At 56.9% G+C, this 16,054-nt stretch overlaps 4 protein-coding genes across 4 annotated transcripts; 1 reads left to right on the top strand and 3 right to left on the bottom strand.

Moving 5' to 3' along the window:
• Window positions 1-2,182: 2,182 nt before the first annotated feature.
• On the bottom strand, window positions 2,183-5,188 carry BDZ83DRAFT_750004 (phosphatidylethanolamine N-methyltransferase; the record flags this gene model as incomplete). The annotated part of the gene is made up of 3 exons (XM_060513860.1): window positions 2,183-2,245; window positions 2,293-4,952; window positions 5,008-5,188. The coding sequence occupies 3 exons, from the start codon at window positions 5,186-5,188 to the stop codon at window positions 2,183-2,185; spliced, it is 2,904 nt and encodes a 967-aa protein (XP_060367509.1).
• Window positions 5,189-7,115: 1,927 nt separating this feature from the next.
• BDZ83DRAFT_649569 (uncharacterized protein) lies at window positions 7,116-7,586 on the top strand (the record flags this gene model as incomplete). The annotated part of the gene is made up of 1 exon (XM_060510295.1): window positions 7,116-7,586. One exon carries the CDS (start codon window positions 7,116-7,118, stop codon window positions 7,584-7,586), a length of 471 nt encoding a protein of 156 aa, XP_060367508.1.
• Window positions 7,587-8,606: 1,020 nt separating this feature from the next.
• BDZ83DRAFT_717757 (RNA recognition domain-containing protein) lies at window positions 8,607-9,674 on the bottom strand (the record flags this gene model as incomplete). The annotated part of the gene is made up of 4 exons (XM_060511984.1): window positions 8,607-8,831; window positions 8,903-9,025; window positions 9,049-9,562; window positions 9,655-9,674. The coding sequence occupies 4 exons, from the start codon at window positions 9,672-9,674 to the stop codon at window positions 8,607-8,609; spliced, it is 882 nt and encodes a 293-aa protein (XP_060367507.1).
• Window positions 9,675-10,392: 718 nt separating this feature from the next.
• On the bottom strand, window positions 10,393-12,813 carry BDZ83DRAFT_572388 (uncharacterized protein; the record flags this gene model as incomplete). The annotated part of the gene is made up of 1 exon (XM_060504498.1): window positions 10,393-12,813. The coding sequence occupies one exon, from the start codon at window positions 12,811-12,813 to the stop codon at window positions 10,393-10,395; it is 2,421 nt and encodes an 806-aa protein (XP_060367506.1).
• Window positions 12,814-16,054: the final 3,241 nt, after the last annotated feature.

Here is a 16,054-nt window from a genome sequence, read left to right as displayed (position 1 = left end):
ACTGGGCAAATACGGGACGACGAACGAATGTCTGTGTTGGTAAAACAGCTGCACGGCGAAAACGAGGCACGGAACGAGTGTGACGACGGTGACGAGTGCGAGCACGGGACGGAGAAGAAAAGGACGACGACGACAACGACGAGGTCTTGAACTTGAGGAGCGAAGACGGCCCATTTTCGCGTAAGACCCCTCAAGGTCCCAGGGGCAAGGACGGAGTACCCGTCTGAATGTGTCAACGATTGTCGCCCATCGACCTTGGTTCCCCGGTCAAGCGCTCACGGCCTTGGTAAAGCTGGGACCTGGGCTGCGTGGACTTCGAAACGGGACCCGGTTGCCTGTTTGGGACGGCGAACGGGATTCTTCCGTGCTTCTGTGGCTAACCTTCATGCCTACAGAGTACAGACTTTACAGCGTACAGACACTACGGCGGAGTAGTCGGAGTGCGGTGCGGACACTTTCCAGAAGACAGGCTCAACCCTGAAGCGACGTTAGCATGATGATGGACTTCCCCTGTAATGAAAACGTCCGGCCAGGGGTGGTTCACGGTATTTTCGTCTGGTACGATGATAGAGTTTGTCAGGGAGATTCAGGTTGAGTACCTCGAGACGCCCCCCTTTCTCTGTTTCTGTACACTGTACTGATCATATGCCACAGAAGGACCAGACAGCTTCCCGCAGCACACAACTCGACGAACCGCTCTCTCGTCTTTGGATGGCAAATGTTCGTGTCACACAAACTCTGAGAAAAGAGTGTCGGGTTCGAGGTGGAGAAGGTTACTTTGACTTCCACTCGTGTGCCGATGCGGAGAATGTGGAGAAAAGAGGAGGAGGAGTCCAAAAGGACTGGAGGAGGCGGAGAGGTGAGGGGGAACCACGGAGATGCAGTTGGCCAATCGGCGCCGCTTATTGCTTTTGTGTGGGTTTCTCTCACGTTCGTGGGGTTCTACGAAATTTCCCAATCTGCGGTAATTTATGATGCCGTCCCCAGTACGGGAGACGGTGAACACTGGCCACCGCAGGCACGGGACGATGCCGGCGCCCGGTGAGGCCTTCATCCAGTGTGGCACCACTCGAATCTCGGATACATCACTAAAAACCAAACCCCTCGTCTGCCATCCGACCGAGCCGTCCGGCAGTCAAACGACCGTGCGCCTCTGCATCGAACCTCGAGAGTGACGCTTTGCCAATCACCTTCATGTCAGATGTCGACTGGCCAGAATGCAAGCTCGCATCATGATGTGCCATGTGGCCTCCCCCGCACTCCAATGCAAGCCACGTCCAACCTTGTCTTATTCTAGCGTTGCCTCCGGCTTGCCGTTTATGAAGTGCGGGATCGTCGTCGCACAGAAGCTTACTCTTGTTCTGCATGTCTAGGTCTGCCATGTGCCGGGGAAACTGCACGACACGGTGCCTGGATTTACAGGGACGAGTACATAGCAAACGAGGTACGCGGACGGCCATCAAAATGCGATGACACCGAATGACGATGTGTGAGCTTTCCATTGTGGGTGTTCATTACTTCACATCTTGGCTCTTTGGCACACATGGGCGCTGTACCATGACGGCGTGGACACTACGAACGAGCAAACAATGCTCGAGCAACACGGGCCCTCGAGGTCTCCCAATCCTGGAGTGACATCAAGTAACGCAAGAGCCCAGACTATGGCTTACTATAGCTTCATGCGGGGGGCGTAGCATTGTCCCCATACTCAACCATCCCAACGCCGGTACCGCCTCTTCTTTGCCTAAACTCGAAGCCAATCGAATCTGCGAGAGAGGGTCATCTTGTGGGTGGTTATGCACGACTCACCTCGGGACCGTGAGCATCAGGAATGCCAGGCCGTCCTTCCGTGCCGTGTCTCTCGCGGGGGCTCTCCTACTTGCTGTGCCGTGAGACTGTCAATCTTTGCGTACCAAAAGAGTGTTGCGAAAACAATCGCTGCAGCGCGGGCACTGTTATTTTCTCTTTCTCAGGCTAAGGTAACTCACGGACGCCCATCCACACGCTCTTGTTTCCTACCCTTGATTCCTGTTCGTTGCGCCGGGCATCGGTCGCCTCTCGGGCCAAGGTAACCCGACGTGCATAATACCAAGTCATCAATCTGAATGTGTGCGCCAACTTTTCCCTCCCAATGTTCCAGTACGATTGCAGATCACGAGCGTAAGCTGTTAACGAATGATACCTAGGCCTTCTCAAAGGTCGTAGGAGTGCTGTTCCCCTTGGAGTGAGACAGACTGTAGGGTGCCTGTAGATTGTCAGTCTGTATACTGTAGACAAGCGCAGATCACTCACCAGAACCTGCTTGGCGTTGCAGATTCGCCAGGCCATCTTCTTGACGTTGCCGTCGGCGGGCACGATGGCGGGGGCGAATTCGATACCAAACATTTGGTGGATGGCGTAGACGATCCTCTTGGCATACTTGCCATCGCGCTCGACGTGGCCGCCAAAGGGTTCATCAACGGTAGTGGGCGCAATATCGTGGTCACGGTCACAGCAGTTTTGCACAAGAGGCAGCAAGGCCTGCTCCACGGCCTTTTCGTACATGCCGTTGGCGTCAACCTCGACATCGTCCTCGTCGAACTTGCCGATGCGGATCTCAAAGGGCTGCGAGATGGTCATGACGTGGTGGTTGCCGGCATGGTGGTACCGGAACTCAAAGACGCCCTGAGTCCACCACAGCCGATCGCCCTCAAAAATGACTTCGCCCTCGACAATGTCGGGGTCCGACGCGTCCTGCTTCTGAGCCGGCCGATCCGGAACCAAGATGGCCTTGTCGGCGGTAGCCGCATCGTAGCTGCCGGGCGTGGTAGGAACCCACCGGCCCAGGGACGACACCTCGGTCGCTTCTCTAGAGCGGTTATCGGTAACCATGTAGAGACCAATCCAGTCCTTGCTGTCGTGCTTTGCGGGAGCGCGCCATTTGACCTTCAACGGAGCGCCATACTCAAAGATCATGGTCTCGACACCGCGTTGGAATCGGGCCGTCAGACCCTCCTTGCCTGTGGCGCGCTCGTTGGCGGCCGACAGGCTTGAGGGGGTGCCTTCCACAGAAAGCGAGTAGAGCTTGGGATCCAGGCCAGCGAGATCCGGAGACAGGCGTGTGACAGTCAGACGAGCCGGGTACTTGTTGAACAGGGCCGAGGTGTCGCGGACGATTGTCTTGATACCGGAGGCGAACTTGGGGCGCGCCGTATCGAGGAACTCCTCAATGAACTGGGCCGTGTCGTCAATGACCTTGTCGACACCGCGCTGCCAGCCCTGGACGGGCGGTGGCAGCGAACGTTTGATAAACTTGGTCAGACCAGCCTCTTGACGAATGCCGCGACCATACGTCTTCTGCATGTGCGGCTTCTCGATGAAGTTGATGAAGCCCAACGTAAACAGCTGGCTGACGAGAGCCATGACGAAGATGGCCCTGCTCCACGTAATGAGGGCAGAGCCCCAGAGACCGGCGGTGCCAAAGATGCGCTCGGGGTTGTTGAGGAAGCGGTAAATGGACTTATACGTCAGCCTGGCGGTGGAGTCGTAAAAGAAGTCACCGTAGAACCAGCCAAACTCGCCGAGGGAGTCATACACGCTGATGAATGTCCAGACCTGGAGGGAGACGAGGCCGGCTCCGACCACGTGCTTGAGGAGGACCCAGCCGTACGCCCAGTCCTCTGGCGGCGAGTACATCTTCCAGCACGCAGCGATGAAGGATCCCGTGCACATGACGGAGCTCAGATGGTACATGCCCTTCCACTGATTCCAGGCCTCGGTGTGGCTCTCGCCGTACTTGAGAAAGTGTCTTGTCCAGAACTTATTGCGAGACTGCCACGCGAGAATGGCACCCAGGCCAAGGTGGTACCACACGCGCCAGAACAGAGCATGCAGCAAGAACAGGACTTGGTACAGCGACGTCGACGGGGTCACAAGAGTCAGGACGGCCATGTAGAAGCCAAGCAGCAGAACCGAGGTGTCTGTGATGCGGAACAGGTCGAGGTTGTTCAAGCCAATCAGGTTGTGCACCTGCGCGGGCGCCTCGGGCGACGACTCTTGGGTCGTGGCGGCCTGGTCAACCACGATTTCGTCGTTGACGGCGACGAGCTCCGGCTGGCCGGTAAGCGGCGTCGAGGCAGTACGCTTACGCGGGGCAGGCGGGTTGTACGTCTTCTCAATGTGCGGGTTCTCAACAACGACGAGGAAGGCGAACTGGGCGAGATGGGCAATGATGGAGATGAAGAGGACCTCGTAGCTCGCAGCCATCATGGAGATGCCGTAGTAACCAGCATAGCCAATGGAGTACATGGGGTGCGGAGCCATCTCAAAGACGCCGTCAAAGGTCAGCTCCTGGTCGACGAGGTAGAAAAAGTCACCCCAGTACCAAGCGTAGTCCTTGACGACGCGATGGGCGTCCAGCTTGACCCAGAGATTGAAGAGGACCAAGAGGATGCCGATGGACCATCGTCCAACACCGACAAAGGGGTTCTCGCCGGCAGGTGTGTGACCGCAGATCACGGCAAAGAGGCAGTAGGAGACAAAGTCACACATCAAGATCAGATCGACGACACGGCGGAAGACTAGCCAGGTGTTGTACTCCATGGGAGCTTTCTCGAACTCGTAGTCCTCGGGGATCTTGGCCTCGAGCTCACGCTTCAACATGTTGTAGAGCCAAGGGCGGGGTTGTTTTCCCGACGCGGGGTGCTCAAAGAGCTTCCATCTCGCGGCCCACGTCTCCAGCCTGCGGTGGTTGGACTGGATGGTGAGGAGGTATCCAATGCCAATGTTGTACGAGGCTCGCCAGAAGAGGAAGACGAGTGCGAACAAGGGACGCTTCAGGTTGCCGGGCACAAAATACGCCGCAACAATCTGGAGGGCGAGAATGGCCAAGACGAGCACATCGGAGAGGTTCTTGGGCTGTCTCGGATCGAGCAGCTGCGACACCATGTCGTGCGTGGTGGGGACGGTGAAGACTAGCCGGGCGATTGTCAGCCGACAATAACTAAAGCACATCACCGCGAAGCCTACCTGTGCCATCGGGCGTTCGACCAAACGTCTTGTTGGGCTTTTGCGTCAAGTCGTCGGACTGGTCGTCCGCGACGGTTGAGGGGTTTAGACCATCCTCGCCGTTGCCAGCCGCGGACGTCCGCCTCTGGCGCTGACGCAGAGAGCCAGCATCACTTGCGAGGGGCGCGGCGGAAGAGCTCATCCTAGGCCAAGGGCAGGAGCAGCGTAGCAATTGGCGATGCCGATGGAGGGGTTTATGTTATTTCACACGCAGGGGGGTCGGTAAGGGCGTTGTGCGATGATGATTCTGTTGCTCAGGCTGTCCATGAGCCGCCAGTGTCAAGATTGACTTTTGTATGCGCGAGAAACGAGCAGGAGCAATGCGAGAGCAAGAGTTCAGGCGAGGAGAGAGAGGAGGAGAAAAGAGAGGCGAAGAGGCAAGACGTTGGGAAGAAGGACGACGTGGAAGAACGTCACAGACAAGGGTTGAGGGTGCAGCTGGAGGTTTCCAATGGGAGGCAGCGTTGTGAGGAAGCACTGGGAAGGTACGGCAAGGAGGCACCTGCCGCACTTACACTGTACAACCAGCCCCACTAATCCGGCGGGTTAGGTTTGGTTCCTTCTGATTTGGATTGGTTTGGATTGAGAAAGCCCGCCCGTCCCGCAACTGTTGAATTCGTCTTTACTCGCTACTTTGTGAAAGTACCGTGGGGAATGAGAAAAGTACACTTGAACTTGGCATGTGATCCGCGGGAGCTCACCCGGACCGCAACACTGGGCAGTGGACATTGAAGTTGAGCATTTGAGCCGCCTGCGCGATTCAGGACCGGCAGAAGCTCTTGAAGGCATGAAGGGTCCAATGAAAGGTCCCATGGATGACATCCGATTCCATGTTGCCTCCAAGATTCAACGAGCTCCCTCCGCAACATATCACGGCAAATGCCTAGATCATTGGAACAAAGGAACTGGCCTTGAGCTTCTCACTAGCACTGTACAGACGGAGGTCAGACAACGCTCGCACACGTGTGGTTACTGGTGGCCCTAAGCACCCCTGCGCAGGGTAAGGTGTTGAGAAAGAAAAATCCTTCAACCTTCCAGCGTCTTCCCTCTCGTTCGAACGGGAAAGCGCGAATGCGGGAGATGCAGCAGCGTCCTCTTCGTGCCTGTATACCATTGGTACCTCAGGCAACCTGGACTGCAGAGCGACTTACCTTCCTCTACAAGTCTACAGCGTGAGCGCGCCACGCCCAGCAAAGGTGCGGGGCTCTTACCTACGGTTAGCGGAGCAGCGACCTAGTCCTAGGCTAGTCTAGCGTCATTGCGCTTGAGCGCTTTAAGCGAGGGCCCTCTGGCGCTCGGGCCAGCTAATGTGCACGCTCACTCGGGATCATGCACGTGCCGATAGGAGACCTCTCGACGATAAGCTCTGAGTCTGTCAACAAACATCACCACACTTTGATGATAGTCTCTAAGTGATGATCAAGGTCAACACTGTATCGAACCAGATGACATACAACAGCACGATGGTGTGTAACATTGATAAACCCGTTGCATCGGCAACACTTAAGCCCTAGGCTTCTCGAGCTCCAAGCGGAGCCAGCGAAGACGGGAAGAAGACCAAGGACACAGGGAAACACCCGTCAGGAAACAGAACGACATGAACCTTCCCATCAACATCCCTTCACCCAAATCACGCGAATCCAAGCGCGCCACGCGTTTTGATTCTGTTGTCATGCTACCAAAAGGCGACTGCCCGCGGCCATTCATTCGCCAGGCGGCTCCCATGATGGAGGCATCCCTGGACGGCTGTCCGGGGTACGCCGGTCGTTTGCATGAACTTCTAGAATGACTACCATCAAAACACAACCCACACCACCAGGGCCCCTTCCTGGGATCTGGACCAAATCAAATTTGTCGCGTTTTTTTCAGTGTTCATGTATATGCGCTTTTGCGAAATGGGTTGCTTAGCATCGTTCGGTAGTTGTATAAAGACGAGCCGGAAGAGTCGCCGGCCCTCCTCCTCTGCTTTACAAGTGATTTGCTCACAAACAGTCTATAGTGACTTGTACACATTCATTCCATATACACATACAACAAGCTCTTAATTAATTACAGCCTGATCACACAAAATGGCCCGCGAAACCCCAACATCCTCCATCGCCGGCGACTCCAAGCCCCTCCCCAAACGCCCCGGCACCTCGGGCACGGAAAACCTCCTCCGGACGAACCGCCGCCAGGCCTCGGACAACTACCAGCGCGCCCAGCGTGCCGAACGCGCCTACCGCGCAAAGAAGCGAGCCACCGCCGCCCGCGCCGACCTCTCGGACGCAAGATCGCACTACGCCGAGTGCTTCAAGCACCTCAGCCGCGGCCTCGCCGTCACCTTCAGCGCCGTCAAGTCGCTCCCCTACGTCTTTGACGAGCGCCAGGAGGCGAGCCGCCAAAAGGCAGAGGCCAAGAAGAAGCAGCGCGCCCTCGAGAAGAAGAAGAAGCTCGAAGAGAAGCTCGCGAGGGAGAACGCCGAGGCTGATGGTGCCGAGGGGGATGGTCCCGCGGACGGTGATGCCCCTGCCGCTGAGGAGGAGACGCCCGCTGCTTGATGGACTATTCGCAGAGTCGAGTCGATTACGTGGTTGAAGGGGATCAGAGACTGAGGTCTTCCGGGTGGCCATGGCATTCCGATGGTCCTAATGGGCCCTCTGTGTGAAGGTCTTGCTCTTCCTCGCCGCTTGGAACTCGCTCTGCGACGGGATCCTCCGTTCGCGCCGGCGCGACAATGACAACGACAAACATCGACACATCAGCTTCATCACCAAATCGACAACCACCAGCCAGAGATGGCACTTGTTCGTTCTTCGCCCTCGCGGCACCCACACTCGCTATACTTCGTCCACACGACACAAGCCGAACCAAACCAAACAACCCACCCCCTTTTCCTTTCTGTCTACACATATCTCCTACTGTTTTTTGGAATACACTTTTCACGGCCTTGAACGAGAGAATGATGACGGAAACCAGCACGAAGACGGGAACTCTTCCATTAATACACACACAACACAAATCTCTACACTAACGAGGAGTCTCGGCTATTCCGTGTTCACATCCGGCGTCTCGTTGTTGAAAAAAATACTCGTTTTTTGTAATCATCGTTTACCATCTTCATACCGCTTTTGCTTTGTCTCCTTGTATTTGAAGTCAGTGTGCTTTTTGCAGTCCACTTGGGGAAGAAAAGGGGCGGAAACGGAGTCGAGTCTGGGTTTCTCATCAGACACCTGCTTTATATTAGTTACAGAATTTCAGTCATGATTATGCTAAACGTCAGCCTCGTGATCTGTGAGTCCAGAATGTCGTAGTCATCGTACTAGGGCTGCGTAGCTTTGCCATTTGATTCATTCGTGAAGCAGTGTCCTCACACATACCCAGAGTCCCGTGAGATCATGTCTTTGCATTTTCCATGAAAGAGAAAATAAAAACGAGGGATGTAAAAAACTACCGTTATCCCCAAAAGCGGATGCCAAATTTTTGTAAACCCGTTTGCCGTAGCCGTGTCTCCAGTAGTAGCATCAAAACATTCGTTACCGCCATCTTCATCCCCATCATCACCACCCTCGTCCTCCAACTTAGGCCGCCTTCTTGGCGAACTCGACTCTGAGAATCAAGTGCTTGAAACCGAAACCGTCCATCTTGGCCGCGGCCTTGACGGCGTCGCCCCGGTCCGCAAAGCTGATGAAAGCAAAGCCCTTGGCCAGTCCCGTCTCCCTGTCCTTGGCGAGGAACACACGCGTGACGCGTCCGAAGCGCTCGAACATGTCGCGCAGCTCCTGCTCCTCTGCCATCTCCGAAACCTGTCCACGATTGTCAGCATCACTTCCACCACCACCACCACCACTCCTCCGTCGTCAAAGGGGGTACGCACGTTGGTGACACGCAGCGTGGCGAGGTCGTCCCGCTCGCCGTACTTGCTGCCTCCCATCCTATCACCCGCACCCGCGCCGCCAGTCGCGCCAGCCCGGAGCGCAGGCGGAACGTAGCTGCCCTTCTTGGCACCGGCACCGCCAGCACCTCCGGCGCCGCCAGCCGCGGGGCGGGGTCGTCCGGCAAGCCCGCAGCGACGTCGGCGCCGTCGGCACCGACGGGCGCCATAGTGTCCTTGTAGGGACAGCGGGCCGTGAAATGCTCGCCGTTGCAGATACGGCACTTGACCTGCTTGTCCTTGAGCTTGTCCTTGAGGGCCTGGGCGCCGGGGTCCTCGCCCGCCTCCTTCTCGTCCTTGCGCCAGTTCGTGCTGGGGCGGAAGATGATGTTCTCGCCGACCGAGGTGGTGTCGGGAGCAGGACCGGCCGGGTCCTTGGCGCTGAGACCAAACTTGGACCACGTCTTGCGGTCGGCGACGCGCGGGTTCACCTTTTCGGTGTGCGTCGTATAGCGGATGCGGCGGGTCATCTTCACCTTTTTGCCCTGGTCATTGTAGCGGAAGGTGATGATCGTCTTGGTGCCGTCCTTGTTGCTGATGGTCTGGGGCGCGGGGAGCTCGGTCGACGTCTCCTCAACGTCTTCGTCGTCGGCCCAGTCGTGCCTGGATGAGGGGGTGCGAGGTTAGCTAGCTGTCTTTTTTTTTTTCTCTCTCCCTTTCGTTCGGACAAAGTTGTGGGCAGGAGTCGGGCGTACTTGGTCTTGGGCGTAGCCATGTTGGGCAACCTTATTTTCTCGTATACGTTGTAATCGGATCCCGTTCTCGATATCGGTCGGATTCGTCAGAGGTTTGCAGTCCTGAAGCGGGTTGTCGCGGTGGTCAAATCGGTGGTGGGGTCCTGGACTGGAGGAATTTTGATGTTGATTGATTTTCGTGGTGCGCCACCAGAGATGGTGTGGGGCAGACGACGCTAAGCCCTTTTCGGTCTCGCAACCGTTACCTCAGCCTCAGCGTCGACACACAAGCAGGCACTCAAGGTCATCTCGCATTCATCTCACATTGACTACTTACTTTTGTTGATCATCTTTCATGAATCTCACATCCATTAGCTAGGTAGTCTTCATCAGATCTCTTTATATTGTACTGCCTCAGGGCGTAGTCTACTGCTACAAGTCATACACTGCGTCATCGGGCCCTTCGCAGGGAATTCTATCGCCTTCTCCCTTGTCATCCAAAACCAGCCGTGAGATGCACGTTCACCATTGAAAAAACACTCCGAATGCCGTCCAGATGGCATATCATGGAGAGGGCGCCTTTTTATCCATAAAACGCCGATTTGCGCAGCAAAGGGGTATGACGCAAACAACAACAAAATAAGAGACATAGGAGATAGAACATCCGCGCCGCCATGGGCGGTTTTTATAGGCCGTGGCCTGAAAGATAAGGAAAAAGAAGTGGTCACATGAATCGAATCAAGGTGAATGACAGATAGGTCACGCTTTGGAGTGGGAGCGTGCCTTTTGAGGGATGGGCGGTAGCGCACAGCTCGGCGGCGGTGCCGGCGGAGGTCCTTCGACGAGCTGAGGCATGCTGCGTCTTCCCAGGACGACCTTGGAGTGGTCAACTCGGAGCTGCTTGCTCGACGGAGTAGGAGGTGTTGTCGGGGCCCGCGGCATGGACCGAGGCGACACGGAGTCGGACTCGGGGAGCATCGGGAGCCCAGTGGCTACATCCTCGCTCCATGGCGAGTAGCTCATGACAGAGTGTGCGCTGAGTCTCTGAGTGGCCCTCTGAGCCGGAGACTGGAACACAAACGACGACTGCGGGCGGGGAGACGTGTGCGAGGCTCCGCTCGACGAGGCCGGAGACGGCGTCTTTGATGGGAGGATGAATGTCCGGAGTCCAGGCGACAGAGGCGACCCCTGCTGGTTCAGAGACGGTGAGCTGGCGTACTTTCGCGGGCTGGTACGGATGGTGACCGTGACAGCCTGCTCCTTGGGACAAAGGCTGGTTTGCCGGGGAGGGAACCCGGCCATGCTATCGCGGCTCAGGTTCGGGCGCTCCCGTTCTTCTTCGCACACTTGCGAGAGTTCGGGGGCCTGCGCCGGAGACGCCGGTGATGGCTGATCCGCCACGATCGACAACGGGCGGGCCATGGCAAGTGCCGTCGGCGGGGGCTTACGAGCGATCCTAGAGATGGAGTCGCGGTTGCTCCTCGTCTGCTCGGGGCTCGACGAGGGGCTCTTGACAGCGCTGTAGCGCCTGCTCATGGGAACGCTAAAGTTGGCGGCCACATGCGCGAAGTCGGCCTCGGTGTACGTCGACTGGGGTCGCGACATGGGAGAGCCGCGCAGCTCCAGGTAGCCCGACGTCTGCAGGGACTGTCTGCGATCGAGGATGGCCGCGGCGTTGGGCCTGGGTCTCGCAGCGGGCAAGTCATGCTCTGCAGGAGGGAGGTCGTCTAGGTGGCTGCTGGCGAAGCTGTCGCGCACGGGTGAGCACGCGGGCGACGAGCCGGCCGAGGTGAGAAAGGTGCGTTGACCAGATGAGATGTATGAAAGCCGGTTGGTGCTGTCACGCAGGCTCTCGAGCTGCCGGCCGTCGTGGGAGATGATACTGTTGGTGGTGGAGATGTCGTCAATGGAGGGGTCGCGCGTCATCTCCGCATCGATGATGGACTGGCGGCGGTCGTCCTCGTGAAGTCTGGCCTGCTCCAGTTGCAGAGAAAAGTCTGGGGGCAGCGCTCGCGAGAACCTATCAGGATCCCGTACAACCAGGGTCCTTTGACTCGGCTGCCCGCGAAGCTGTACAATCTTGGGATCCGCCTTGGGCCTGCCCGTCTCTGAGAGGGTCTTCTTCCCGCCGAGCGACTCGATCTCCCGTCGCAGGATTGCGATCCAGGACTCCATCTCCTCGGCGCTCTCGAATACCATGAGGAAGTTGGCGGCGTGTCGCTTGTCGGCGGCGCGGAAAGGCAGGCGGGATAGCAACCCGCGCGAGTCCGCCGAAGAGACACCGTTCGACTCCATGGCCGAGGAAACTTGAAGAACCCAGTGCTTGCCGGGAATTGCATCGCTGACGAACGCGGCCGAGTCCTTGCTGAGGTGCAGCACCTTCTCCGGGAGGCGATCAAAGTTGCCGTCGCCGTTGTACTGGAGCAGGTATCCGGACGTGCAGAGGACGTAAATTTTGGAGGTCCATTCGAGCCTGGCCGTGGACAGCGTTCGCAGGTGCTTCCTCCGCGCCTTCTCGACAGCTCTGTCGGCGAGCTGCTCCTCAGCAAGCTCCGGGGTGAGGGCGAGGTGGGCCAGGTCCTCTCGGATGCTGACGCTGCCCTTGCGGTCGGTGAGACGCAGGATCACATCGGCGGATGTCGTGGCCGTGGGAAGCTGGGCGTGTTTGATGGCTTGGGGGTATGCCTGGAACAGTGGTGGGGGGTCCCAGGTCGCGAGGGTGCCGCGAGATGACCTCGCGGGGGCGTTTTGTGGCTTGGTCCTTTCGGTAGTGGTGGGCCGTCTCTGGAGAGAAGCGTCGTTGAACGGCACATTGTTGGTGGCGACGGATGTCGGTCGTGATGAGTTTGTGCCGGATATGGCGATTTCGGATCGCATATACGGCCAGTTGCTGATTTCGGCCAGCGAGGCGCGGATGCTATTAGGACGACCCGTGTCAAAGTACGAGGCTGAGGGGTCGATTTCGCGGGACGCCTTTGACCTGCCAAAGATGCTCCTCAGTCCCAGTCTCGAATCGCGTCTGCTGAGCCTGTTCTCGGAGCGCAAAGGTACACGGTTCGACGAATCTGCTGTGGCGGGTTCAACGGCGGGCGGTCGTGCTCTGCGGGACTGTGTTGCGCGGTACTGCAGCGTTTCCGCAAAGTTGGCAGCACTAGGGCTGCTTGGCTCGACATCGGCCATGGCGGGGTTTTTTGTGTTTTACCTAGCCAGACGTTGTCGAAAGAGAAGTGTCCCGTGGCGAGATCGCGGGCGGTGACGTGAGTATAAGACAGCTGGAGTGAAAGGCGAGAATGCGCATGGGCATAACAGAAGACGATGGGTGGATTTCGCAGTGTGAGTGGTAGAGCTCGGTAGGCATAAGAAACAATTCAACTGTTGGCAGGGTTTTGAAGTGGACCCTTTTGAACCCCGGCAACAATCCGTCGGGGGTGGGTTTGGAAACGATGAAGGTCTGATGAGAAGGATGTTGTGAGGGGAGACCCAAAGAGGCGAGCGAGAGATGAGCGTGTGATATCTCGTTTTCTTGCGAGGCGGCGTGTCCGATATGAGCGTGTAAGACGGTACTATTGCACGTAGACGCGGCGGGAGGCTGAAAGCTGGAGGCTGGCTTGTACTCTTTGGTGTCGACAGAAAGAAGCAATTCACAGAACTGTGTTGTTGGTGGTTGGTTGAGATGGAAGTTGGTGGTGGGTACGAAGGTGTTGGACTCTGAGAGGGCCTGCCTAACCGGGCCAGCTGCACCAAAGGGGGTCAGAATGGCAGATGGGGAAGAGAAGAGAAATAAAACGAGGCATCACCCGCGAAAGGCAGGAAAATGGGAGGGCATTCGGGCGATAATAATAACAACAATAACAACAAATGGGGGAGGGGGACATTGACCACGGATGTGCGGTGCAGCGTGGGTACCCGCTGTACCTGATGGAGTACAACGCTACAAGTGCTAGTGAGCTCGGCCACTAGGCCAGGTAGGTGGATTTTACTTTGCCGTTAGGGGAGCTGCTAGCCCAGCACAGGCGCACCCCGCCTACCTAGTCATACTGCGTAGGTACCTGCTCAGGCGCAGGCATCACAGGCGCAAGCGCACCCGCTGCACACTGCACTGCACTTCCTTCCCTACCTCTTAGGTAGGTAGCCGGGGCTTGCCCGTGGTCTGCAAGATACGTACCCTCGATGATTTCCACCTCAGTCCTCAGGTTTCTGAAGATTGCCTGCCTTACCTCCAATCTGGGCACCTATTTTGGATTACCTATCAGCCTCACCTTGTTCAGCACGCTGACCTGAGTACCTGCCTTACGATGCCAGCATACTCCTCTGCTCGCCCGCTTTGGCTTCTGATGACGAGGGAGGGAGAGACGCCGAGAAGACAGCGCGTCCGCCGTCCCACCTCAGCATCCTCCCACGTCCAGGCCAAGCTGGCTGGAAGCTGGGAGCTGGGAGCCGGAGCTTGGGGAGCGCTGGGCCCCGTCAATAACCTCCTTGAACCTTGCCCATCCTTACATCCTTACAGATACCCTTTTCTTTCTTCCTTGGACCTTGGTGGCCCCTTGCTTCGCGGGCACCCGGCAATACGTCCAATCATTCAGCCCCATCCCGTCCCAAGTAGCGAGCCCTGCACAGCGGAAGCAGAAGCAAAGGGCAGACGATTAGGGCCTCGGACGCTCTGTACTCATAGGCTGCTGCGTGAGTACGAACTACAAAGTACGGATCGCGGACTCTCTGTACATTGACAGTACAGTAGTCCCGGCAATGAGCAGAGGGAGGGATTTCAGTCGCACACCATGACCACGTTCGGCACTCTCGGACAGGGGCCACTCGGGGATCAACGAAGCTGAGCCCTGGGGAGGCGGGAAAAGGGAGTGAAAACTCTTCAAATTGACAATTAGCTGGCAACAAGAGCAAGCGAGCAACAGTGCTGAGTGCCTGTGCAGGACTACTCCGTACAGATACTACGACGTTTTAGCGAGTCACTCTTTTGCATCTTGACCGGCACCCATGACACTGGGCAAGTTGCAACTGAGATGGCTTCTTCTCCTTTGGGATCCCCTGATGCCCGAATCCATCTTGGGGTCGTGTGCCCGCCGCGTTCGCGACCCCCTGGTCGATACTACCCAGAGAAATCTCTTGTTTGGGGCCGGACGGCAAATGAAAGCCTCAACCGAAAGAGGCGCGACCAACTGACAATCTCAGAGTGACACCCTGACAGACTGCAGTCAGTGAGGGCGAGGCCTGGGTCGGTTTTCGCCGGTCGGCAGCAGAAATGACGATACGACGCCGGTGATCCTGTCTTTTGGTGATCCCTCTGAGATTGGGCTTCAGGGTACGTACCTTTGATAAGACGCAGGGCGCGATGCTCTTCGCCCTGCTTCACGGACACCTTGCCTTATCTTTGGTTCGTATAGAAATCGTACCTGGCGAGAGAAACACTGAGCTGAAGCGTTCCATCGGGTACACAGCTGTTACTGCGGTTGCCCACGACGAGACGTGGTCTTTCACAGCATTTTCCATCATCCGTGCAACCACACCCAAACAAAAACAAGAAATAATTCGTCTCTCGTTGCCATGTACGAGTTGTGTACGGAGCGTGGGAGCACAGGTCTCCCATGTCACCATGCTCGAATTCACAAGGCAGAAGCTGGGTTCACCCTTGGGACGCGCCAGAAGCAAAGACGAACAGGCGAACAGACGCTGAAGGACCGGTGTCCCATGCTCCCAACCTGCGTAACGTGCCTTATTCATTATTCCGGGGATGTTTTGAGAACAACTTCCTTCCTGTCGTTACGTACCTCATGAAGGAAACACGCCAAAAAGCCACCCTACAGGTACTTGCCCGCCGCAACGAATCATCGTCACGGATTCCGTCCAAATTCCGACGGGGCGGGCAGCTCTGGCCTTTCCTGCAGGGGCAAATAACGACGTTCCATTGCTAAAGTGGCATAGATCCTTTCTGGGCAAAGCTTCCCAGTGGTCACTGTCCCGGCCATGGCTCCCCCACTCATCTACCAACCGCACCGAAGCAGATATCCTGGAACGGAAATGTTTTCCCCACCCCGGAGCGAACCACCTGGTACCCAGTACTCCGTACCACACCTCGAATGTTTGGAAAAGCAAATATATGAAATGAGCTCAAGAGGAAACAAGAAAGGAAAAATCTGCAATAAAGAACCGGCATCCATCTCAATCAGAAATCTGCGCCCTCCATCAGTCATGAATGACGACTGACAAGTCACACCAACCCTCATCACCACCAACACGGCACAGCCTCTGCCACCGACGTCTTGGAGCTTGCCCCCTCCCGCTTCCTTCAATCCTGTAATCGCCCACACACGGCACCTAGAACCACGAGAACCCTCTGCACAGATGATGGCTTGGGAGCTTGGGTCCCTGCGCATGGTCCTTTTTCCCTTCTAGCACCGCCATTTCT

Source organism: Colletotrichum acutatum (assembly GCF_030867785.1).
Source record: "Colletotrichum acutatum strain CBS 112980 chromosome Unknown BDZ83scaffold_24, whole genome shotgun sequence".
Classification (NCBI taxonomy): Eukaryota; Fungi; Ascomycota; class Sordariomycetes; order Glomerellales; family Glomerellaceae; genus Colletotrichum; species Colletotrichum acutatum.
This window is presented reverse-complemented; position numbering and strand designations above follow the sequence as displayed.